The following is a 26577-nucleotide window of genomic DNA, read 5'->3' on the forward strand; positions in this document are numbered from 1 at the left end:
GTGTTCATAAGATTAGTTGGCTGTAATCTTGTATTTGAAATGGCATTTAATGGAAACATTTTAAGGAAAAGGGCCTTCAATTTATAGTTATGAAGCAATGTTTCCTTGATCCTTCCAGTATAGTTTATTTTTGTTTCGAGCCTGCCTTTAACCACTTAAGGACCAAGCCTCTTTCTGAGATTTGGTGTTTACAACTTTTTTTTTTTTTTTGCTAGAAAATTACTTGGAACCTCCAAACATTATATATATATATATATATATATATATATAACACCCTAGAGAATAAAATGGCAGTCGTTGCAATACTTTTTGTCACACCATTTGCGCAGCGGTCTTAAAAAGCGCACTTTGGGTGAAAAAAATCACCTTTTTTTTTTTTAATAAAAAAAATAAGACAACAGTAAAGTTAGCCCAACTTTTTTTTTTTTTTTTTTTATATTGTGAAAGATCATGTTATTAGAATTATTGCTCTCACTCTCAGGCCCCATACACACGAGAGGATTTATCCGCAGATACGGTCCAGCGGACCGTATCCGCGGATAAATCCTCTCGAGGATTTCAGAGGATTTCTATGCGATGGCGTGTACACACCATCGCATTGAAATCCGCGCTGAAATCCTTTGCCGATGACGTGTCGCGCCGTCGCCGCTATTATGACGCGGCGACGGGCGCGACGCTGTCATATAAGGAATTCCACGCATGCGTCAAATCATTACGACGCGTGCGGGGAATCCCTTTAGACGGATGGATCCGGTAAGTCTGTACAGACGAGCGGATCCATCCGTTGGAATGGATTCCAGCAGATGGATTTGTTGAGCATGTCAGCAAATATCCATCTGCTGGAAATCCATCCCAGGGGAGATTTCTCTGCGGATAAATATCCGTTGGCGTGTACACACCATAGGATCTATCCGCAGAAACCCATTTGATGGGATTTATCTGCGGATAGATTATATGGTGTGTATGGGGCCTAAAGATCGTGGCGATACCTCACGTGTGTGGTTTGAACACTATTTTCATAAAAACTTTTGGGTCACTTTTATTCCTATTACAAGGAATGTTAACATCCCTTGTAATAGAAAACGGCATTACAGCTCCTCCTAAATATGAGATCTGGGTTCAAAAAGACCTCAGATCTCATATTTGGACTAAAATGCAATAGTGATAAAAAAAATGTCTCTTTTAAAAGCGATGGGCAGAAGTGATGTTTTGATATCGCTTCTGCCCTGCAGTGATATGGAGACGGGTGGGGGCCATCTTCCCCTCACTCGTCTCCATACACAGCAAGGGAGCATACCCGATCGCCTCCGCCCTCTCCCACCGCCGATAAGTGATCTTGTGGCATAGCCGCCGCAGAGACCACTTTTATCTTGTAGCGGATCGCCTACTGAAGAAGAGGGTACCGGGGTTATGTACCTCTTCAAACGGCCAACGTATTTCTGCGGCGGGCAGTCCGAAAGTGGTTAATGTTTGCTTAATTGGACCAAGAAGACCAAGCTGCTGCAGCAGATGTCCTATCAGAAGATTTCCCCTACCTACTGTAAACTAACAAGCTGTCTGGTTGGGCTCAACAACCTGCATTTCACTTTCCTTAACGCAGATGTTTTTTTTTTTTTTAAATTGGCCCTCCATTTAGCTTTTTGTGGAGGACCAGAAACTTTCCTCCATATTAAAGATACGTTGTACAGAGGAACAGTGTTCAGTTAAAGTGGAAAATGCCTTTTAATTCAGTAACTATTTTACATTTGTGCTGGAGTTTTCCCATTGAAAATATCCTTATATTTGACGGTCTACATCACTGGTGTCTGAGCAGAAACTTGGTATACCTTTTTGATGTAGCTTCCAAAAGTCTTTTGGGTTGTGTGAATAGCTACCTTTCTAACCACTTGCTGTAAAAATTTGATTCTGTAATTTATGATTTTAAGCAAAGTTTACCCAAGTTATATTGAAACATTTAACATTCTAGCCCCCCCCCCCCCCCCCCCATTTGAGTGTCTGAAATGACCAATTTTGTAAATTTGCTTATAAAGTTTGAAACCTTGGACACAAACAGATAATGTTGCTTGAAAGAGAATGTGGCAGTTTTATTTAATTTGTATGTTTTTTGGGGATTGATTGATTTTATTTACTTTCACTTATTTTAGAGCATTTCTTCACCAGAAAGTTCTCCTGAGCTAAACAGAAGATCCAATAGCCTGGAGGTAAGTTTTTTTTTTTTTTTTTTTTTTTTCTAAGCCACTGTTTTGTTTTCAATGTGCATTTCTCCTTGCTAAAAAAGTAAAATGTACAGCACTAACAACAAATACCTAAGCCCTCATACACGTCTGAAGTTTTGTAGCTACAAAACTTTCAACATTAAAAATCACATTGTTTTAAATGGTGTCTGTTCACACCTGAGCACTCAGGCCCCTGTCACTTGGAGTACACATGCTTCTTTTCAGGCAGATTAAGGCGCTTTTGGCCCTATAGATTTCAATGGAAGTGCCTTCAAACAAACACATTTTGAGTGTTTTCAGCCACTACTATAAAAAGTCTATGGGCCAAAAACACACTCCTTCCCTTACCACCTCTAAAATGCACCAATTTTTTTTTTTTACAAAACAAATCTCCTGAATACGTACGGGGTCTCAACCTGTGGCCCTCCAGCTGTTGCGGGAACTACAAGTCCAGTGAGGCATTGCAAGCCACTGACCGTTAAAAAAATTCCTCCCAAATGCATAGGCATGATGGGACTTGTAGTTCCACAACCGCTGGGGGTGTTAGGATTGCCTACCCAAGAGCAGACTATATATCCCTTGGAAACAAAAGTTTAGTATCTTCTTTTTTTGGGTAAAAATGTTTGTTGTGCCATTAGTCATCAAAAAACACAATGCAGTAATCTAGACATATAGGAAGCCTAGGACATGCATCAAAGAGGTATACAAAATCTACTTGATATGGCAGATAACATATACTAGGAGTTAGATCGTCTCAACCATTAGGAACAGTAATACAGTAAGAATTTAGAGATATCGAAGTGGCACTAAATAGTATAATCGGGTCCCATAGAACCTAAATCAGAAAAACAACTAAAAATAACAGAGAAATTAACTTCTAACTACTCTCACCCAGTCCGGGAGAGCTTAATGGGCCAAAAACAAAGTATGGTCTTTGCTATCTCAAAGCTTTGACGAGAAACATAACCTCCTTGGGCAAGCACAAAAAGTTGTGATTCTCACTTGCGTACTGGCAACTCTCTAATAACTTACCCTAGGGGGAGATTGCTGCAGGTATGAGAGTTAAATACCTTTTGACGTCTGTGCATAACCAGTTGAGTTGGAGCAAGTCCCAGAGTTTCCAACCATGCCTGCCGTATAGGGTAAAATTTATGAACTGCATTTCTATGTTGGTACATTTATTGTTTCAGTACAAGAAAACAATTAACGTGTTCTACCAAATTTTTCTTTGTGGGTGTACGGTGACGATAACTAGAATCTGGTGATTTTGCTTCCGTGCGATATATAAAAGTCTTAAGTACCGCTACATGAATTGGAGGGGTATACATTTTCTCATCTACTGCTCCCAACAAACAAGGATCGAACGGTACTTTGACCTTGTACACTAAAGAGATTGCATCAGTCACATCTGTCCAATTACGGAAACATTTGGGGCACCATTGCATTAATTCGATAAGTGAGCCCTCCTCTCTGCAACACTTAGGACATATGCGCGAATCTCTCCTCCCCCAGCGATGTAGCTGTATAGTAGTGCGGTATGCTCTGTGCAGTAAAAATATGTGATAACTTGTGAAGGCGGAACGGAGATGGTAGGAATGGACTGTAAACATCTTCCAAATTTACCTAAATCCTGGTCCCAGCTTCACCTGCATGGCAAGGATGTCGACTCTTGTATGGTAGGGCTTAGTGTAGAGTAAATCTGTAAAATTGTGTCCTTATTAATATGGTTCATGGAATATGACTGGTAGAAGGGGATGGTCAGATTGGACAAGAGTGGATTGGCGTCCTTGGGTCTGTCTTAATGGTAAGTACAGACTGTCCCTGGGTTACAAACAAGATGGGGACTGTGTAGGTTTGTTCTCGAGTTGAATCTGTAAGTTGGAACAGGTACATTTTTTAAGTGTAGCTCCAGCTAAAAAAAATCTATTTTTAAGCTTTTTGGATGGCATAGGGAAGGGTTTTCACCCCTGTAACTTTTGTTTTGCTGTCTGTGCCCCTGTTCAGAAGATTTCGTCTCACTTTGTCCCAATTAAATTTTAGGGTTATTAGGAAAACAAGGATTGGTGATAAAGCATGAGTGGAGACACCTTTTTCCCATATTAACTCTTACAGGAGAGAATTTCCCTTCCTAGGGGTAGATTTCCTTTCATTTCCTGTTGTCTCCCTCCGTTTGTAAGTAGGATGTTTGTAAGTAGGGGACCACCTGTTTTTATAAAACTGCTGTCTGGGTAAATTAATTTCAATTTGCAGGTCTGAAAAGGATTTTAACACGCTTTGATTATATAGCCGAGATATAAACTGTATGCCCTCCATAGCCAAAATCCCTCCAATTTGCACAAATCACTGTAGACCGTATTGTGCCATAATCGCATTTCTGGAATAAAGCCTGTCAGTTCCAGGCTGTTTTTTAACATTAGTCCAAAGCTTTCTCATAAGGAGTATTGTGGGTTCTGACTTCAGGAAAGGGGGAATCCCACATTTTAACAGGCTGTGGAATTGAAAGCTCCAAAGAGCAATATTGCACGGATAGGGTCCAAGTCATCTGGCTAGCACAGGATAACCCAGTCCACAATTATCATTCCTCATTTTTTTGCTAGTGACTTTACCACTGTAGATGTGTCCTACAACTGCTGTTCTTAACAAAGGATTGCATTATCCCGCTCTACCAGTACTGGTACTTTAATGTAGATCAAAACTCTAGTGGGTGGCTGCAAGCAATCTAATTGCGCACAAGGTGTTGTTTTTTTATTTTATTTTTTCACTTTATACTGGTGTTTTTATTTTTTTTAAAAAGGTTCTCTAGTCTTCTACAGCTACTGATTCAGGTTGCAGTTGGAGATCATGAACAGCTCTCCATTTAACCAAGCAGATCAGATCTTCGGTTCATAATCTACACTGGTGTTTCTCCCTGTGATAGTCCTGCAGTCAGCAGTGAATACCCATCCGTGTTCAAGTTCACACAGGACTCAGATATTTAGGCCAGTATGTCTGGGGTTACCTTATGGAGTTATTGGTCATGAGCTTATGCAGTTTTCCTGTCGCCCGCCACCTCTGCAACGTGGTGTTGTCAGAGCCTTAACAGACATAATATGGATTGAGGTTTCTTTTTAGTACTAAGGCAATTAGAGCTGATTCGCCGTTTTGTGGCCAGCCATAATTGTCCTTTATTTTGCTTGCTCATACATGTATACTTTGCAAGTTGGCCACATGAGAGAACTTGCTTCTTTTTTTTTTTTTTTTTTGCTTGAGCCATACAATAAGAGCTGTTTACAGTTTACATTTTACCACACCATCCTTCTCAGCTGCACTTATGGATGCAGTCCAAAATCAGCAGGGAGTGCACAGGAAAGCTTTTTCATTTGCACATCTGATGTTTCTCTTCAGTGTGCATTGTCAATTAGAATTGACAATTTCTGGAAGCCGACAGGATTCTGAATTGGTGTATACCTTCTCTGCAAACGTGCATGTTCTATGCATCCTGTGCACAGTCAGATTGTATTCTGTTCCAACGCAGGCTACAAGTCTCGGTTTTAGGGCGTTTGACACCAACAGAAAACTGCTGCCTGAGTAAAATATGTAACATATGTTGCAGCATCCAGAGATGGGACACACACACACTCACACACACACACCCACACACACCCTTAGGCTGGCAATACAATTTTCCTTTTGATTTACCAAAACCATATGAGGTCAAATCTAGACACTTTCAATTTGCATGCAATCAGGCAGGCCCTTGCTCTACATAGTTGAAGTAATAAGGAAATATTATAATGTATGGCCAGCCTTAAAGCAGAGCCCCGCCCAAAAAACTCTAATTTGCCAACAACGTGCCCCCCCCTCTCCTTGGAGGGTTTTGACAGGTACCTGCTCCTACTTTCAGCTGACTTGGCCAAGGCAAACTCACCTGGAAGCTTGGCCCCTTCCTTATTCCCCCCCCACCGCCAAGCGAATCACAAAGCACAGCGCACTTTGCGCATGTGCAGTAGGGAACCGGCTGTGAAGCTGCAATCTTTCGGTTTCTCTTACCCGAGATGGCGGCGGCACCCGGGATCTATTGAAAGATCAGGTCTGGTGAAGACACAGCTGGATTCGTTCAGGTAAGTGTCCTAAAATTCAAAGTCAGCAGCTACAGTATGTTTTCTGAAGGAGCCTGGAGCTCCGCTTTAAAGCCAACTTGTGTTTTTTTTTTGCTAATGGTCAAATTATTTTTGCCCATACGTCGTCTTTAATGCAAGCTAATGTTTTTGTCTTGCATATGCAAATGTTGCATTAGTATCGTTTGTCTTATTTTATAGTATTTGCATCACTTTGAATAGATTTTATTTGCATGAGCTATTGCTTACATTTTATAGTTATAAAACATATATGTTTGTCTTCTGCTCATTGTATAGTTTCCAGAAGGGCACTCTTCAGAATTTTATTCCTCACTACATGTTATTTTTTTATTTTTAACAGGCTAATGAACGGGCAGCACCAGCTCTGGCTATGAACTCTTTCAGAAATTCTAACTTAACTGAAATGGGATTGCAGGAAATAAAGACTATAGGTTACTCTAGCCCACGGAGTAGGACAGAAAGTGAGTCTGTACCAGATCATCATTTAGGACTTGAACTGAATGAACAGGCTACACTGCAAAAAAACATGGAGTCTCTGTCACGGGATAGGACTGATTCAACCAGCCAGCAGGAAACTGCTCACTGTGGACGGGGCACTGTGTTTTCTTCGTGGATGAAAAGCCCTGAAAGGACAGGGGTCAACTTTTCTGCAGTTAATTCAAATTTAAGAGACTTGACTCCATCACACCAGCTGGAGGTTGGTGGCGGATTCCGAATGAATGACTCAAAGTGCCTAATTCAAGAGGATGCCCGAACTATATTTATGGAAGGTTCCATGTTTTGCCCCTCAGACGAAGGACTTATGTCTGGATTTGGAAGAGCACTTAGTAGTGATGGTGTTCTAGATGGAAATGGAACACCTTTAAATCCTCCACAAAAGAAAAAGGCAAGTTTTTATTTTTATTTTTTGCTTGTTTCATAAAGGAATATGTTTTTCTTTTTTTTCTTTTAGCTTTCATTATGAAATTTCAAAACAATTCTGACCCACATACACCAGTAAAAGCACTTGCTTTCCAAATTTTATGGTGGTTAAAATACTGAGGATAATTTTGGCCCTTGTGGCTTACCATGTTCTCTCCAGATTAAAGTTCACCTTTTGTAACGTTTTGCTTATTTCTAGGCTGTAACTTGTTACAAATGTACTCCCCCCCCCCCCAGTCCCCGTTTTTACAGTGAGCAGAAGATGTCCCCCCGCTCGCTGTTACATGCTTAAATTTTTTTTATTGGGGGTGGTGTATTATTAGTGCGGCTCTGCTTGCCCAGCCACCTAACCCAGTCAGTGTTTTGTAAATTGGAAAAACAAGTCTTCACACAGCCTTTTGGTTTTTAATGTTCTTAATGAACTACCAGGGTGCTGTTAACCGCTCTAGTCTGTGCATTGAACTTCCTGTCAGAATGTAACTGCCTGCCTGTATCAGGAGGTACGGTGCAATGCTTTTACAGGTTCCTAACATAATATTATTATTATTATTATTTTTTTAAATGCACATGTTTTGCAGGTAAAGTTCATCTTTTAAGTTCAATTTAATTTAGCTCTGTTGGAAGTAATTTACCAAGCCAAACAAAGTCAAGAGCATGATATGTGGGGAAAAAAATAGAAATCTAGTAAGTAGCACTGCTTCTGTAACAGTATATGAGGAGTACCATTATCCAAAAATCTGGCTCCTACCTGTTCTGAATGACCAGAATCAGTGATCACTGACTCTGTCCCTTCACATAACTGAGCATCGTAACCTGTGATTACGATGCTTCAGTTTATGAATGGAGAGGAGCCTCTGTCTCCTGTCCATTTATTTTAGCTGAGGCTGCAGAGAAAGGAACTGGGGAATCTGTGTCCTTAGTCCCTTTTTCTGTCTCAAAGGTGAGGACCCCTGACATCTCACCCAAGCCCCCCACAGTGCTAAAAAAATTTGCAATAAATATAAAAAAATGAATATTAAAAAATAATAAAAATAAAAAACACACTGACACCATCCACCCCCCCCCTTAAAAAAAAAAAAGAAAACATAACAAAAAATAAATACTGACATATATGTGCCACTGTCACATGACATTAAAAAAAGTATCGGTATCGGCGAGTACTTGAAAAAAAGTATCGGTACTTGTACTCGGTCTTAAAAAAGTGGTATCGGGACAACCCTAATAACTGATCATCGTAAACTGTTTATGATGCTTAAGTTTATGAATGCCGCTGACTCCTGTCCATCATGCTGCTGAGAAAGGGACTGGGAAACATCTGTCACTCAAAGGGGAGATGTCAGATATCTCATCAAAGATCCCCCCCCCCCACAGGGCTGATTAAAGATAATAAAGAAATTAAATAAATAAAAGTTAAAATTGTAAAAAAAAAGATCTGTCTGTTTACATTGACAGATCTCCGTTCTGCCTCTGTGTGGCATGATCACGGGTGCCCCGGCGGTCATCGGCGCACCCCCTAGTGGTCACGAGCCGACGTATAGCTACGACGGTTCACCAAGGGGAGCCAACCTGCTGCAGTATAACTGTGACAGCTGGTCAGGAAGGGGTAAACCCTGCCTCCAAACTATATTATTATTATTATTATTATTATTATTATTATTGTTATTTTAGAAAATGTTTAGGGTGAGGCCTTGGAGAATAAAATGGTGGGTATTGCAATATGTCTCACAGTGGTTGCGTAGCGTTTTTTCAAAAAAATACAGTAAAAATTAATTTTAGTAAACAAACGCAAAATTATATCCAATTTTTTTATGAAATATAAAAGATGTTATGCCAAGTAAATTGATACCAAACATGTCATACTTTAATATTACGCATGATGAACAAATAACAGTACAGTGAAACCTTGGATTACGAGCATAATCCGTTCCAGGGAGAATGCTCATAATCCAAAGTATTCGCATATCAAAGCGAGCTTCCACATTGACGTCAATGGCAAAATAATTTGTTCCGCATTGACTTCAATGTCATGCAATATCGCATGCGGCCAGAGGTGGGGGGCGCCGGAGAGCCTCAGAAACGGCTGGAAAGGCCTGAGGACAGTTTGGCTGACCTCGGAAAGGCTCGGGGTCAGCCAAACTGTCCTCTGGCCTTTCCGGCCGTTTACGAAGGTGGCAGGAGGGGGAAGGGACTCCCTTTCCACCATCTGTAAAAGTAATAGCCGCTAGCATTACCTTTACCGTGTAGGGCTAGGAAAAATATGATACCGGGATCATAGTTTTTATTGCTGTCTGTGCCCGTTGGGAAGAGCTAGGTTCTCAAATGAAAGTTTCACTGAGAATGAAAATAAATCCAACATGTGGAATTGCCACCATAACAGAAACAGAATGGTCCTTCACATTGAAGAACTATACTCTGAGGTCTACAGAACAGGAAGTGAAGGGAAATCTCCCTAATGAAAGAGGCCAAAAAAACTGAGTACTTTTAGCACCCCTATTCTATCCAAAATGATAAAAAAAAAAGTTTTGGCTTTGGATATATGCTGAGCACCTCCTGAATGAAATGCAGATCAATATCACTGTAGACTTCTTGTGTTTGTAATTGGACTTTTTTTTTGCATTTTAAACCTTGCCGCCGCCTCTTTTCAGTCAGTTATTATGCCTTGTAAGTAATGTATTATATGAATGCATTTTTATGCAGGTATCCTTGTTGGAGTACCGAAAAAGACAACGTGAAGCAAGAAAGAGTGGCTCAAAACCGGAAACGTTGTCCTTGGTCACACTTTCACCACATCCTGAGAGCGGAAATTTTGTCGGGAACTGTGTTGGTGAAAATTGCAGTGTGGAGAGTGTGGAGCCAACTGAGAGTGTAGCTAATGTAGCTAATGTGACTGCTCCACTGCCAACTGAAGCCCCGAATATCCCCACAGAGGATACAGACCAAAATTCTCCAGCAACGGATGCCGCCTCTAGTGAGAAAAGTGATCCTGAGGTGCAGTGGTAAGCATTTTATCTCTATTTTAAATGACATCCAAATAATGCACAGGTTTAGAATTAATATTTTTTTTGGGCATCTATAAAATAGATCTATCCATCTATATTTTTTCTTTCTCATATTATTCTCTAGCTATAATTTATTTATATATATATATATATATATATATATATATATATAACAAAAAAATTTTTTTTATATAAACTGGGTGACACATCAGATTTCAGCTTTCTGTTCACTCGACCACTTCACATTTTGGTGCAGTTTTTTTTTTTATATTTTTCACACACATGTTCAAAATCTGCATTTCTTGCTAGAAAATGACTTGAGTTACAAAACTATATTTCTCTTTCGTTCATGGACGGACACAGCATCCTTTGACAGTAGGGTTATGCACCTTCCTTCTAGGAGAGTTTAGGCAGAATTTACAGCACTTAAAGCGTTAACAACCTTTCCTTAGTTCCGCTCCTCCCAGGGGGCGTGGCTCCCCGGGCATAACCCACACCCTGCTCTAGCAGCCTCAGTTTTTTTCTGCCTAACGACAGGAGAGTCAGGCACTTCTGAAGTCCTGTACTCTGGAGTTTTTTTTCTTGCGATTTTCCTCGCTTTTATTTTTTTTGTTACTGCATTTTTTGAATCCTGTGATTCTTCTATCAACAGCCGACTGGGTGACAGGCTGGGTCCTCGACTCTTGTAGTCCCCCCATGTTCGGCCATCGAGCGTGTGCCGGCCCTTAGCTCAGCTTTGGGACGTCCACGACAGACCCCGTTGCTCCAGGGGCGGCTGGGGAACATTATGTTCTAGGGCACACATATGACCGGTCTTTTATGACTTTGTCACAGTGTGTCTGGCCGACAGCCATGCCGTTTAGCGGACGTTGGATCTGTCTGGGATACCTCCAGCCGGTAGTCGCAGGACGGGTAAGTAGTGGCCCCTTGCTCAGGTAAGTGGTCTGGCTGGAATTGTTCCCTTGGGAGGTCGACTGAGGGCTTGCCCTGCTTTCCTCTCTCCCTTATTTTCCTCTCCCTCCTTTCCCATTGGGTAGTGGCTGTGAAGGGGGGGTTTTCTGGGGTCTCGTATACACCGGACCTTTTTGTGTGTGTAGCGGGGGCTGTGTGTTGTCACTGCAGGGGGCTGTGGTGTTCACTACAGGGCTTTTTTGTGCTGGGATGTTTTTTTGTGCTGGCTGTTTGCTGTGTCACTGTCTTTTTAAAACTGTGCACGGCCGCCATTTTACCAGAGCTGCGCTCTATATAGGTCGGCGGCCATTTTAGTGTGGTCCTGTGCTATTTTTTACACGTTCGGCGGCCATCTTGAATTTCGTTTGGCCTCGTGTGACCGCTCTGGCGCTGCAAAAAAGACCGCAAATCTGTCTGAGAGAGACAGACGCAGCGCTGCACGGCTTTTCTTCACACCTTGTCCTTCTCAGACCGCGCTGCACCGGGAGGGGTGATGAGTCCCAGGGGCCCCATACTCTGTTAGTAGCAGCCAGGAGGTGACCAGTGTTTTGTTTTTTTCCTGCTTTGCAGTAAGGGTGACACAGCGCTGGGACATTATGGAACCTGAACCAGGTACTTCTTTCCCAGCAATGCCTGAGTTAACCCTTGACGCCCCTCGCCCTGCCACATCTGTTGAGGCAATGTCGGCTGTCCTGGAGTCTTTTCTTGCCAGGTTTGAAGCGGCTGGTGCCCGGATGGGGGGTAAAAAGCGCCCCCTCCCTGAGCCTGCTTCTGGGGATGTCTCTGACGATGAATCAGACCATGCTATTGCTGCTTCTGTTTCTGTAGTGTCAGAGGACGCGGGCTTAACCCACGAGGACAGTAAGGATGACTCTGCTTCAGGGTCAGTTGCTGACAAGGAGTTTGTTGGAGCTCTTATTTCTGCTGGCCGTGAGACTCTGAAAATTGAGGAGGTGGCGGAGGCGCCTAACGTGCCTGTCCCTTTTGGGTTCCGCAAACCGCCACGCACCGCTTAGTTGTTTCCTTGTGTTCCTTATTTGGACAGTATGTTGTACAAGGAATGGGATACACCGCAAAAAGTTTTTGCCGTCCCAAAAAAACTTTGCAACCCGTTACCCCCTTGAGGAGGACTTTTTGAAAAAACGGGTCTCTCCTCCGTCAGTGGACGCTCCCGTGTCCAGACTGAGCAAGGCCACCACGTTGCCTGTGGAAGGGGCTCCTGCATTTAAGGACCCTGCTGATAGGAGAGTGGAGGCTGTGGCCCGCTCCCTATTCTCGGTTGTGGGTTTGGCAGTGAGGCCGGCTCTGGCCGGGACCCTGGTGTCACAGACCCTGACGGAAAGGGCGAAGCTCCTGCTGCAGGAGCTGGAAGAACGGGACGCTTCTGAGTCCTCTAGGGACCTGGCTGAACAATTGGTTCAGGGTCTAAAATTTGTCTGCGAGGCGGCCATGGATACGATCCCCTTGCTTTCCAGGGCTTCCATCTATGCGGTGGTTTTGCGCCACCTTGTGTGGCTGAAATGCTGGTCGGCTGACCAGTCCTCTAAGAAGGCTTTGGTGGATTTGCCTTTTAAGGGTGAACGGCTTTTTGGGGCGTCCCTGGATGACATCATTAAGGATGCCACGGGTGGTAAGAGCAAGCTGCTCCCACAGTCTGGGAAGGGTAAGGAGCCTCTCCGCAAGCAAGGGCCTTCCTTTACTACCCCAAAACATTTTTTTTGTGCGCCCAACACGGCGGGAAAAGGTTCGCAAGGTGCAAAAGCCCCCACTGCGGGGCAGAAGCGCACCTGGTTCCGCAAGCCCAACAAGCCTGCGGACAAACCTGCTTCCGCATGAAGGTCTGCCCCCGCCCGTGTTTCGGGTGGGGGGCCGACTTCACAAATTCGCGGATCGGTGGAAGTCTCTTCTGTCCGACCGTTGGGTTTGCGAAGTGGTTGCCTCGGGGTACAAGATAGTTTCTCTCTTGTCCCCCAAACAGATTTTTTCCTTCCAACATCCAACTTACTCCGGTTTGCCGGCAGGCCCTGTCAGGGGCTGTCCAGGATCTTCTGGACAGGGGGGTGATTGTGCCGGTTCCCTTGCAGGAACGGTTTCAGGGGTTTTACTCCAATCTGTTTGTGGTCCCCAAGAAGGAAGGGGTTCGCCCTATCCTGGACCTCAAGGCCCTCAATTGCTTTGTCAAGGTGCAAAAATTCAGGATGGAGTCGGTTCGCTCGGTAATAGCGGCACTCCACCAGGGGGACTTCATGGCGTCCTTGGATATCTGGGACGCATACCTGCATGTTCCCATATGCACAAGACACCAAAGGTTTCTGCGCTTTGCGATCGGAGAGGATCACTTTCAATTTGTGGCCCTCCCGTTCGGCCTGGCTTCGGCACCGCGGGTTTTCACCAAGGTGCTTGCCCCGATACTAGCCCTGCTGAGACAGCGAGGGATCGCTATCGTGGGATATCTGGACGACCTTCTCCTGCGAGCTTCCTCAGGCTCAGAGTTAGAGGAGGACGTGTCTATCACGTGTCAGACTCTCCAAGAGTTCGGCTGGCTTCTGAATCTCCAGAAATTGGTGTTGGTTCCGTCCCAGAGACTGGAATACCTGGGACTAGTCCTGGACTCCGTGGAGGCGAGAGTGTTCCTCCCATCGGAGAAACTGAAGACCCTGCAGTCTGCGGTGAGGCAGTTGTCGACCCAGAAGTGGTCGTCTCTTCGCTTCTGCATGAGAGTTCTGGGTCTGATGGTGGCCTCCTTCGAGGCGGTCCTGTATGCCCAATTCCACACCAGGGTACTACAGAATGAGATTCTGTCACGTTGGGACAAGCTCCCGTCTTCTCTGGATTACCAGGTTCAGTTGAGCCATCTGGTCAAGTCTTCCCTGGTGTGGTGGCTGACGTCTCCGGTGCTTCGGACCGGGAAATCTTTTCTGCCGTGCCGCTGGACAGTGGTCACGACGGATGCCAGCCTCTCCAGCTGGGGGGGGGGGGCGTTTGGGGCACTCGGTCAGCCCAGGGGCGCTGGACTCAGGAGGAGTCCCGCCTGCCGATCAATATTCTGGAGCTCCGAGCAATCAAGCTGTGCCTTGCCAGGTGGTCCTTGGAGCTGCAGGACCGACCGGGCAGGATCCAGTCCGACAACGCCACCGCGGTGGCGTACGTCAATAATCAGGGAGGCACAAGGAGCTCAGTTGCAGCGACGGCGGTCGCGCACATCCTTCGGTGGGCTGAGAGGTCCGTTCCGGCTCTGTCGGCCGCGTACATTCCGGGAGTTCAGAATTGGCAAGCCGACTTCCTAAGTCGTACAACTCTGGATCAAGGGGAGTGGTCTCTCCACCCGGAAGTGTTTCAGGGTCTGTGCCAAAAGTGGGGCACTCCAGACGTGGACCTTCTAGCGTCCCGCCTCAACCGGAAGGTGCCACGATTCGTGGCCAGGTCAAAGGACCCGTGGGCGGATGCGTTGGTGGCTCCTTTGGGGTCACTATCGCCTACTCTACTCCTTCCCTCCTCTGAAGCTTCTTCCTCGCCTGCTGCGCAGGGTGGAAGCCGAGAGGATTCCAACAATCCTGGTCACCCCAGACTGGCCGCGCCGCTCCTGGTACGCGGACCTGGTGCGTCTGGTGGCAGACGCCCCCTGGCGTCTACCCCTGAGAGACGATCTTCTGTCGCAGGGTCCAATCTTCCATCCTGCTTTACAGTCGCTGGCTTTAACGGCGTGGCTGTTGAAAGCCAGGTACTGAAGGCCTGTCGGGCTCGGTGATCTCTACCATGCTGCGCGCACAGAAGTCTACTTCACGAAAGATTTACCATCGTACGTGGAAAGCCTACATCTCTGTGTGAGGAGATGAAGTGGCACCCTCGTACATACGTGGTGTCCCGGATTCTGCTGTTTTTACAGCGGGGAGTGGATCAGGCTCTCGCCTTGAGCACGGTCAAGAGCCAGATTTCTGCTCTGGCTGTTTACTTTCAGCGTCCCTTGGCAGTGCACTCCTTGATACGCACGTTTGTGCAGGGGGTCCGCCATGTGACTCCCCCGGTGCGCCCTCCACTGCCCACATGGGACTTGAATTTGGTCCTCTCGGTGCTTCAGCGAGCTCCCTTTGAGGACATTCGGAAGATCCCTTTGTTGACTCTGTAGCTATTACCTCGATCAGACGGGTGTCTGAATTGGCGGCCTTGTCCTGCAAGGCCCCCTACTTGGTCATCCATCAGGATAAGGCGGTGCTGCGTCCGCAGCCCTCTTTTCTTCCAAAGGTCGTTTCGGCTTTTCACATTAATGAGGACATTGTTCTTCCATCCTTATGTCCTCAGCCGAAGAACCCGAAGGAGGCCACTTTACATTCCCTGGATGTGGTTCGGGCCCTTCGAGTTTACTTATCTGCCACGGCTCCGTTCCGGAAGTCGGACTCACTGTTCGTGTCGGTGTCTGGTCCCAGAAAGGGTCTGGCAGTCTCGTCGGCCACCATTTCCAGGTGGATCCGACAGGTTGTGCTTCAGGCCTATGCCCTGAAGGAGCGGGTGCCTCCTTTTCGGGTCACGGCGCATTCGACCAGGGCGATCGGTGCCTCTTGGGCTTTCCGACATCAAGCCTCTGTGTTACAGGTGTGTAAGGCTGCGACCTGGTCGTCGGTCCACACTTTTTCAAAGTTTTACAAGGTGGATGTGAGTGCATCTTCTGATGCCTACTTCGGCCGCAGAGTGTTATAGGCGGCAGTTTAAGGTTGGAGTTCCTCCGTTGAGTAACTCCGGTTTTGTTTGGGGTGAAGCTTGGTTTGCTGTGTTGTTTTTTTTCCCACCCCTCAAAAAAAAATTGACACTGCTTGGGGACGTCCCTACTGTCAAAGAATGCTGTATCCGTCCATGAACAAAAGAGAAAATAGGATTTTTGTACTCACCGTAAAATCCATTTCTCTGAAGTTCATGGACGGACACAGCACCCACCCCTCCTTTGTTTGTACTGCTTGTTACGAACTAAGGTTGCTAGAGCAGGGTGTGGGTTATGCCCGGGGAGCCACGCCCCCTGGGAGGAGCGGCACTAAGGAAAGGTTGTTAACGCTTTAAGTGCTGTAAATTCTGCCTAAACTCTCCTAGAAGAAAGGTGCATAACCCTACAGTCAAAGGATGCTGTGTCCGTCCATGAACTTCAGAGAACTTGATTTTAAGGTGAGTACAAAAATCCTATTATTTTTTTGGAAAGCAGGGGGCAAGGTTTCTCAAATAGTGCATTTTTTCATAAAAATATATATAACATGAAGATTGCAATTGTACTGGGCACAGGACTTTTATTCCTATACCATGGTTATTTTGCTTTGTAGCTTTTAAGGTTACTTTGAAGTAAAGCAAGGAAGCATAAAACCCTGTATATATGTGCTTTACTAAATTAGAATGCTGTACATACAAACTACTCACAAATTTAGGAAAACTATATACATTATTACAAAATGTACATACAATATACACATGCAAAAGCTATATACGCTTCCTAGTAAATGAGCATGATATGGAACCACTAAAAGTTACTTAACCTGGGCTATACGTTTTTTTTAATAGTCGCACAGAATAAACATTTAAAACCTTTCTAGCAGTTTTGTTGGGGAAAAAAAAGTGTAAGAAAAAAAATTACCCACAAGCTTTTAAACTATCCCAAATTGTTTTTTGAGCCTGCCCCTCCCACACGTATGAAACTGTCAGTTGTGCTTCCTACATTGACACTGCACATTCTAAAGTGAGAGTGAAAATTCTAGGGCTAATAATCAGGGTTAACTAAATGATGACCTATAAGGGCTTTTAAAACGGCACCTATAGGAAAAAATAGGGCACTGAATTTTAGTGTTTGGCTTGTTTTTTATCCATTTACCTGGCACTACCTCATCTTTTAAATTGGGCAACAAATTGGGTAATATAGTGTCTGTGTGCCCTAATATAAAATTTACTGTATTACTGAAAATTTGCGCTTTATAAACCATTGAATAGGGGGGAAAAGTTGAGACTAGTTTTTTTATTTTTATTTTTTTTCCTCTGGGGTCCATGCTTTCAAAAATATATATTCTATTTGTGAGTTTTAGCCAATCTTGCCTAAAATATTTTTTTTAAATGTGTGCAAAAAAAAAATGCAGCATGGGATATGCGATGACTTCTCCTTTTAACATGCATAAGTCAAGGTTCTAGATATTTCCTGCCTGCTTATAAACAAAATCGCTGACAATGAAATCTGCCAGCATAGTATAGCCCAGTGATGGCGAACCTTTTTGAACCCGAGTGCCCAAACCGCGACGCAAAACCAACTTATTTCTTTCAAAGTGCCAACACAGAATTAAACCTACCAGCGGCTCTGTACAGATGATGGGACTGATCATCCCTCTGCATAAGCCCCAAGGGACCAAAAACGTACGATTCTGCCCAGAAAAAAACGTGTGTTTTTTAAAGGAATGCGTTACGCTCAGAATGCTAGGATCAGGAGTGCGTTACGCTCAGAATGCTAGGATCAGGAGTGCGTTACGCTCAGAATGCTAGGATCAGGAGTGCGTTACGCTCAGAATGCTAGGATCAGGAGTGCGTTACGCTCAGAATGCTAGGATCAGGAGTGCGTTACGCTCAGAATGCTAGGATCAGGAGTGCGTTACGCTCAGAATGCTAGGATCAGGAGTGCATTACGCTCAGAATGCTAGAATCAGCATAATGGCGCCTAGATGTTTTTGTTTTAGACAACGTTGTCTTTTAAGATGGTTGTACAGTAGGTGGAAAAGCATCTTTTTGTATTTGACTTGTTTTAATTAATACATTTTTGTCATTTAATTTCCCATCATTTTTGTTTTCTATTTTTTTGATTGCTATATCCCTGTGTGCTATTTTGTGGCACCTTGACCATTCCTTCTCCCTGGCACAGTCCTTTTCCCTTGTATGCAGCTTTTTGGCCACTGAGTCCCAAATCCTTTTGGATAGTGAGTGGATGCAAGCTCTCATTAGTATTTGTATTTAAACAGTGTGGTTCCCAGCTTTTTATTTTTTGTCCATATAACTCTCTCACCTGTCTCCAGTGTTTCCCGTCCGATCTGGCAGCTCATTCCCGCCCGCACATCACCCCTGATCGATCCCAGCTATCAGGAAGCAGTGTTTTCTCAGACACACCCAGCACGCTGGCCCCAGAGATTTGTGGGAGCTGTAGTTTGATGGGGGGTGCAGTGTGGACAAATCGGGGTCTAGGATTGGATTTGTGTGTGCGCGCACGCACACGTCACCCCTGGCTGTTTCTACTCCACGCGCACTCGGACACATCGCCGCAAACGAAGGGACCTGTGGGAGATGTAGTTTTTGCGGCGTGGTCCGATTCCGATTTCAGTCTTTAAGTCTGTTTCTCCATTTCTCCTGGCGTGCCCAGCGAAACAGCTTGCCGTGCCAGGAGCGGCACGCGTGCCACGCGTTCGCCATCACTGGTATAGCCAGTTAATTATGACAAACACGGCTCAGCCCCATATAAATATTGGAGGAATAGGGGAAAGCTAAGTAGGAGTTTTCTCTAAAGAACACTACAAAAATATTACAAAAGAAAATACCGTATTTATCGGCGTATAACATGCACTTTTTCACCCTGAAAACAGAGTGAAAATAGCATGTGCGTGTTATACGCCAATATAGTTTAAAAACGGCATGGTACATACTGCATATAGTGCCTTGTTGGGAGGTGCGATCTCAGGCTAGCAGACACAATCGGAGACGGGGTCCCAGTACAGTCAGATCCGACGGCAGACATCCTCCTGCTGCTCTGTACACCGAAGCCTGTCTAAGGGCCCTTTCACACGGGCGGACAAACGGACCGTTTATTACAAGTCCGTTTACGGACTTGTAATGTATCCCTATGGGATTGCAGACGTTAGCGGATGATGCATCCGCTAACGTCCATAACGATCCGCGTCCGCAAAGTTCCGCTTTTTCAGACGGAAGAAAACCCTATTTTTCTTCCGTCTGGCGGAACGGATCGGATGAATACGGACACACGGTCCGTATTCATCCGATTTCCCCATAGGGGAGAGCAGAGCAAAGACAGAGCGGTCTCTGTACAGTGTGCGGGGACCGCCCTGTCTGCCAACAGCTCAGCGGGGATTAACGGAGGAATCCCCGCTGAGCCAAACGGGCTAACGGAGCGGATCAATACGGATCCGCTCCGTTTGAAAGAGCCCTTACTCTTGTGGCCGTCATAGCGTAGCCATGGTAACGCTCTGCACTGCTCACGGGAGTTTAGGCTGACGGCCGCGAGAGTTAGACTGGCTTCTGTGTGCAGAGAAGCAGGAGAATGTCTGCTGGATCTGACAGAGCTTGTACCCGGCAGGTACAAATCATTTGCATGAAAAGCGGAGTAAAAGCAATGAATGACACTGCCTGACAGGGGGAGCTGAGAGATACACACAACCCACACTGGCTGCCCCCCTCCCTGCAAAGTAAAGTTTGTGTCTCTTTGCCCTCCCTTGTCAGGCATCAGTGTGTGCACTGGTCTTAACCACTTCAGCCCCAGAAGGATTTACCCACTTCCTGAGCTACCCTTATTTTGCTTCAAAGTTCTTTTTATATAATAAAAAAAAATTTTTTCCCTGAAACTTCCCTCTTAAAATTAGGGTGCGTGTCATACACCGATAAATACGGTATCTGCTTGCCTTTTTTAAAAGGTAGATTTGTTACGTGTTCCCATTCACATAGTATAAGTGTTATCCTAACTTGCATGCAATAGTGGAATTACACTTTAAATTATCTACAAATAATTACCCATTCCACATGTACCACCAGCAGGAAATATGCTTTATATTCAATGACACTTTATTTTTCCCAGGACTTCTTCAACCTCTGTGGAACAGGTTAGAGAAAGAAGCTATCACAGGGCCTTGTTATTGAGTGACCACAGAAAGGATAAAGATGGCGGTAAGTAAAATGGGTTTTGTGTTCAAGTGAGTGATTTATTTTGAAAGTTTAGATGTGCAATAAAGTAAACTTTGTGTGTCCACTGGAAAACTTCCTAGCAGGGGATTAAAAAAAAAAAATAGAAACTGGCCCTGCATAGGATAGGATGTTTGCCACAAACTTCTTTTTTAGCTTCCTTTTTTATCAGTAAAATGCTATGGTATCACTGTGTGTGTGTGTGTGTGTGTGTGTGTGTGTGTGTGTGTGTGTGTGTGTGTGTGTGTGTGTGTGTGTTTTTGTTTTTTTTTGTTTTTTTTTTTTTTTTTTTTTTTTTACATACCTTTTTTGTATGTTCAGGTTTTGTAACCTTTCAGATGATGATACTGCTCTGGCATTTACATTTACTGACGCAGCATTTTAAATCCTCCAGTGATACAAGTCCAACATTTCTGCAGCGAGATCAACTTAATGGCTCTTTCATCATGGTCTGCCCAGAGCAGCTGCGTTTAGGATTATAGAATATCAACGATTTGTCCCATGCAGTTTTGTAACATGGCAGCGTATCCAATAAACTGAACTTTGTCTATGATTAGTTGCAGCTAAACATGGGCACACCTTCCTCAAGATATAAGCACAGCTGGCCTTGAAGTCCAAGGTTTTAATTGTATCAATTCTAGACTTTTTTTGATTTGCAGTAAAAGGTGCTACTTGTAGGTCTGTTGAGTGGAGTCCTGTATAATGACAGCCTACAGATGTACCATTATGTGCAAAAAAAAGAGATGGGAATCATACACCTGTTCTGTATGCTGAAATATACACCGACCATTTGTAAACTGAAGGAACTAATTTATAATACTTTTTTTTGTATTTCATTTACGGACTTTTAGATGTTGACCTGGAGAATGATGAGAGCATACAAGAAATCCAGTCTCCTGATGCATCACAGAATTGCAGCAGTCCTAGACAGAACACGGTAAGATGTCAGCATGTCGCCCATATTTAACATGAGCCTTTAGCAGACATATACTCGCATATCTTTATAACAATTTTTAAGAAGGAAATTGATTTATTTTATATTTGGATGACCAAAATAAATTTCAACTCTGTATTTATAGATTGTGCAGGCATACATCATCTTACAATTTTTGATTTTATTGTCATTTATTAAAACAAACCTAGGACTCTACAAACACAATGTCTTTACTTGTATTTTTTATTTATTTTTTGCCTTTTCTCTACAGCCTTGTTCTGCAGGCCCTAAGGATTCCATAAAGACTGATCCTTCCCAGGAAACCGCTGTAAATACAAATTCGGCAGAAACGTCAAGCCCTTTCAAATCAGAGATGCAAGCGAAACAGCCGTCACTTTCAAAATCTCATGTTGCTCAACCTCATTCACAGAAGCTGCCTTCTACACCTTTAAAGCTGCATTGTCCTTCCTCCCCTCATCTGGAACAGTCACCAAAGGCTTCACCACACACCCCTATACAACATGGTTACCTTTCACCAAAGCCTCATTCTCAACAGTTAGGATCCCCGTTCAGGCCCCATCACCCTCCATCACATCAGACGGGGACACCACAAAGAGAAAACCATGTTAACTTCTATCCTGTTTCCCAAAACCTTCAACCCTCGACTCCCCAACCAGCAAGTGGACAATTGTTCTCCCAGGCCCAGACGGGACAGTGTACAACAGTCTATACTTCTTTTAATCAACAGACTGTAAACAATTCTGCCCCACCTCCGCCACCTCCTCCTCCAACAACAACAAACTTTTATCAAAACCAGCAGCCCTCTGGGTCTTTTCAGAACTACAGTCAAATCAAAGGAAGTATTCCCCAGCAAACTGTGTTTACATCTTGTCCAAACCAGGGCCATCCAACCACCTCTGGGCAACCAGCAATTCAAGGACATCATGTCAATTCGGGACATTATTTGCCTTCACAAAACTCTGCTGTCCATCTTCAGAGCACAGCATCAAGTGTCCCTCCCCCTCCACCACCTCCTCCACCGGGATGCCCCCAGGCACACGTGCCAGGTGCAGTTAATGCTGTTCCAGGTGCTAGTGGCACTATTATTCATTCTCAGACAACAGGACATCATTTGCCACCACCTCCCCCTCCTCCACCAGGCCCTAGTCCTCACCATTCGCACATGCAACATGTATCAGCAGGACATCAAGGACTGCCAGTGCAACACCAGCATGTTTTAAGTGCAGCTCCTCCTCCCCCTCCCCCTCCTCCACCACCGCCACCTCAATCCACTAATGTTTTAGGCGGGTCTGGACACCATTCGGCATCAGCACAAGGATTGCACTTACAGACTCACCAAGGACCTCCAATTTTTCCTTCAGGAGCTCATGCCGGTGTAGCCTCATACTCAGCCCAAGCTCCTGTTCACAATACAGTGGGACCTGTGCCACAACACCAGTCCCCTGCAGCAGGACCTCACCACCCAATTCCTAGTCAGGGGACTCATATTCAGCCACAAGGACCAAACAGTATTGCATCGGCTGCAGGGTTTTGTCCCCATCCTGGGTCTGTAAATCTCCCCCATGGGGTGCAAGGACCACAGCAGGCCTCTACAGTGCCTGGACAGATACCTATTCATAGACCACAGGTGCCACCAACTTTCCAAAATAACTACCATGGCTCAGGCTGGCATTAGATTTGGCTTCACTTAAATAAACATTTTTGAAATGTGTAAAATTGTACATTTTATATGTACCTTACAAAGGTACTTTTTAAAGCCTGTATATGGAAATTTGTAAAAATGCAGTTACCAGTGCGCTTTCATTTTATTTTTATATCTGTTATCTGTGCTTTTAAGCCAGTTTCAAGTCTTTAGATTATAAGTATACATTCCAGTTCTGTTTGATTGCAGTGTAGTTTATGCTGCACAACATCACCTGTCGAAATTCAATTCATTTAGTGAACGTTTTGTATTGTATGTTTTTATACATGTGATTTAAATACACAGGTAAAAGCACTAACACTTTTTTTTTTTCCTGTGCCGTGTGTGAGTATCGCTAACACGCCAGTTTCAATGTTACATTGCTACCTTGCTTATTTACACAATTGTAATTTAATGTATAGTTGTTTGAACAATTTGACTTCATTAGAAGTTTTGTAAATACTGTATTTGCTTGTATATTGCTTTCAGCTTCCACCTCATTTGATAAAACATTGTACATAGTTTTTTTTTATTGTATGATCCTTGTGGAAGTAGTACAGTATATGACATTTAATTTTTTTTTTTGTAATATACTGTCACATTGCAGCACTCGTTGGGCATTTTAATTCATGTTAATAAACCACAATTATGTCTGTTTTATCAGGTTAGTCCTTTCATACATTTTAAAAAATGTTGAGGCATAATTACAGCACTTAAACTGTACATTAAAATGCATTGTCAGTACTTTTTCCTGACTATTCCAAAACTTTTGTATTGGGTTTTAATTTCATACCTTGCATTATTGCAGTGTTCAATTCTTTTCCCATTTTAAACAGAAAATCACTGTGTGAATCAATGTGTGTCCTAACTAGGATCAGCCGTTCTTGCACTGCTTATGGCAGGGGTAGGCAACCTCAGCCTTCCAGCAATGTCCCATGAGACATTGTAAGACCCTGACATTCGCAGGCATGACTCCCAGAGGCAGAGGCATGATGGGATTTGGAGTTTCACCACAGCTGGAGGGCCAAGGTTGCCTACCCCTGGCTTATGGCATCATCGGTCTGCAGCTCTGCTTACCTTGAAAACCAGCTAAAGCCTGTGGAGTCTGGAAGGTCAAAGCTTAGTCATAGCAAGCAAGATCCCTAAATCATTATCAGAGTTACTTTTTGGCACAGTAGAGCTAAATGGTTGAGATGTTGACAAAGTAATTACTGTTCCTTCTAACCAGAACACATAGGTTTCTATTTATTTGGTGAAAGTAGAGCCCCTTACAGGTACAACCCCCAGTTCCAAAAAAGTTGGGTGCGGTCTGTAAAATCTACATAAAAAGAGAATGCAACGATTTGCACATCTCATGATCCATATTTACAATGGAAAGCATACCATGAAAACAAAAGGTGTTTTTGAAATTGATGGCGCAAATCTCAAAAAAATTGGGACCAGGCCATATTTACCATGGTGTAGAATCCCCTCTTTTAACAACACTGCAAACGTTTGAGAGCTGAGGAGACTAGTTGCTGGAGATTTTGGGGTTGAATGTTGTCCTATTTTTACCTCATATAGGACTCTAACTACTTAACAGTCCTGGGCCGTCTTTGTTGTATTTCTCATTTCAAGATGCGTCAAATATTTCCGATTGGCGAAAGGTCTGGCCTGCAGGCAGGTCAGTTGAGCACCTGGATTTGTCTACTGTGCGGCCATGCTGTTGTCAAAGATATGCAGTACAGTGGAACCTCGGATTGCGAGTAACGCGGTTAACGAGTGTTTCGCAATACGAACACTATTTTAAAAATAATCTGTCTAGGTTTGCGAGTGTTGTCTTGCAAACCGAGCAGGCTCAAGCCAAAGCGGTGTGCAATGCCGCCTTTGACCTGAGGTGGGGGGGGGGCAGAACGGCGCTATTTGGAAATGCTCCAAAAATCGTGGAAATACTCCATTCCTGAGCCTTTCCGAGTTCAGCCCTTTCAGAGTGTTTATGAGGCTCTCCACCAAACTCGACAAATCCTCCCCCCCCCCCCCGGCCGCTTGCCATTTGAAGTCAATGCAGTACGTATTTTCGTTTCCATTGACTTCAATGGGGAAACTCGCTTTGATATTCAAGTACTTTGGATTACGAGCATTCTCCTGGAACGGATTATGCTCGTAATCAAAGGTTGCACTGTATGGGGTTTAGCATGGTTCTGCTGAAATATATAAGACATTGCTAAAAAATACTTAATCTGGATGAGAGCATATGTTTTAAAATCTGGATATATCTTTCAGCATTGATGGTGCCTTTTCATATGTGCAAGCTGCTGATTCCATATCTACCCCCCCCCCTCTCAATACCTTCAGAGATATAGGCTTTTGTACTGAGTGCTGATGAGCTGGAAGGTCCCTCTCCTCTTTAGTTCAGAGTAATGATGGTTGCAAAAAGTAAAAATTTAGATTTGTCAAACTTTCTAAACAAAGAGCCAGTTTACTGTCAGACTTTAGGGGGGCTGGACTGTTACCAGTGGGAGCAGAAAATGCCCAAGCCTCAGTGGAAGTAAACCATGACCCATCATTGGTATTAGTGGAAGGAATAGTGCCCTATTATCAGTGGGAGGAATAGCACCCCATCCTTGGTGTCAGTGGGAGGATTAGCGCCCCATCATTGGTGTCAGTTGTGGACAGAATAGTGCTCCAAGGGCCAGATAGAGGCAAGCAAAGGGCCACAGTTTGGAGATGCTGCTTTAGTGGCTTTGGGAGTATTAACACTGTTATATAGCACATAATGAGGGTTTTTCATAGTCTGGGTTTAATTACACTTTATAACTAAAGGCAAAACTTTTATTTTTATTTTTGACAGCATGGAGAGGGATTAGAACATAGTTTTTTTTTTTTGTATTATTATTATTGTGGTTTGTGCCCACATTAGGATATTCACCCCGTTTGTCCTATTTTGTTTTACTTTCAATGATTATATTAACCACTTATGCCCCGGACCATTTTGTCTTTAACTGACAATTGCGCGGTCGTGTGACATGGCTCCCAAACAGAATTTACGGTTCCCCCCCCCACACAAATAGAGCTTTCTTTTGGTGGTATTTGATCATCTCTGCGGTTAAAAAATTTTTGCGCTATTAACAAAAATGGAGTGATCATTTTGAAAAAAAATCTCGGAGATCGTAGCGGGCACGCGCGCCCGCAACAGCTTCTTTTTGCCTGCCCGTGCAATGCTGCAGACGTATATCGGCGGGTGGCAAGCGGTTAAACACCAGGGTTATCCCCAGAACAGTAATAAAGGGAACATTTTCCAATGGGGACACTAGTTCTAGTGAACTGTTGGGGCCCCAAGCATTCCCTTAATTTTCAGAGATTTCGCCTTACCTCCTGTTTTGGCTAAGGGAAAGGAAGTGAAGGGAAATCTCTCCAATGCGACAGATGCCCCTCTCCCCCCCCCAAAAAAACTGACAGGGGCTATAAGCCTCCCTTACCCTATTCAAAATGGAAAAAGTTCCACTTCCGAGTCAGCAGTTTCATGTTGAGGAATATTATTCTATAGTTGTTTGACGATTTTTAGATACCGTTTTTCACAGATTGGATAACCTCTGTCCATTTTTACTTCTAATGATGCTCTGACTCGTAAGATGCTCTTTATATACCCAATTATGTTACCTGTTGCCAGTTTACCTACCGTATTTTCCGGCGTATAAGACGACCCCCTAATTTTCCAGGAAAAATTTTGGTTTTGGGATATACTCACTGTATAAGACTACCCCCTTTTTTTCCAAGCCCCACTGTGCCATTACATGCCCCCACTGTGCCATTACATGCCCCCACTGTGCCATTACATGCCCCC

At 44.2% G+C, this 26577-nt stretch overlaps 1 protein-coding gene across 9 annotated transcripts in view; it reads left to right on the forward strand.

Annotated features, from left to right (window-relative positions):
- The window catches only part of KMT2E (lysine methyltransferase 2E (inactive)), a 114447-nt gene extending 90927 nt beyond the window's left edge, over positions 1–23520 (forward strand). For all 9 annotated transcript variants that reach the window (XM_040343500.1, XM_040343497.1, XM_040343502.1 and 6 more), the window contains 6 exons: positions 2145–2201; positions 6675–7220; positions 9953–10251; positions 20015–20103; positions 20970–21055; positions 21324–23520. In XM_040343500.1, the coding sequence (XP_040199434.1) occupies positions 2145–2201; positions 6675–7220; positions 9953–10251; positions 20015–20103; positions 20970–21055; positions 21324–22748 (2502 nt within the window). In that variant the 3' untranslated portion in view covers positions 22749–23520. The remainder of the gene's footprint in view (positions 1–2144; positions 2202–6674; positions 7221–9952; positions 10252–20014; positions 20104–20969; positions 21056–21323) is intronic.
- Positions 23521–26577: the final 3057 nt, after the last annotated feature.

Source organism: Rana temporaria, chromosome 3 (genome assembly GCF_905171775.1).
Source record: "Rana temporaria chromosome 3, aRanTem1.1, whole genome shotgun sequence".
In the NCBI taxonomy this organism is placed as follows: domain Eukaryota; kingdom Metazoa; phylum Chordata; class Amphibia; order Anura; family Ranidae; genus Rana; species Rana temporaria.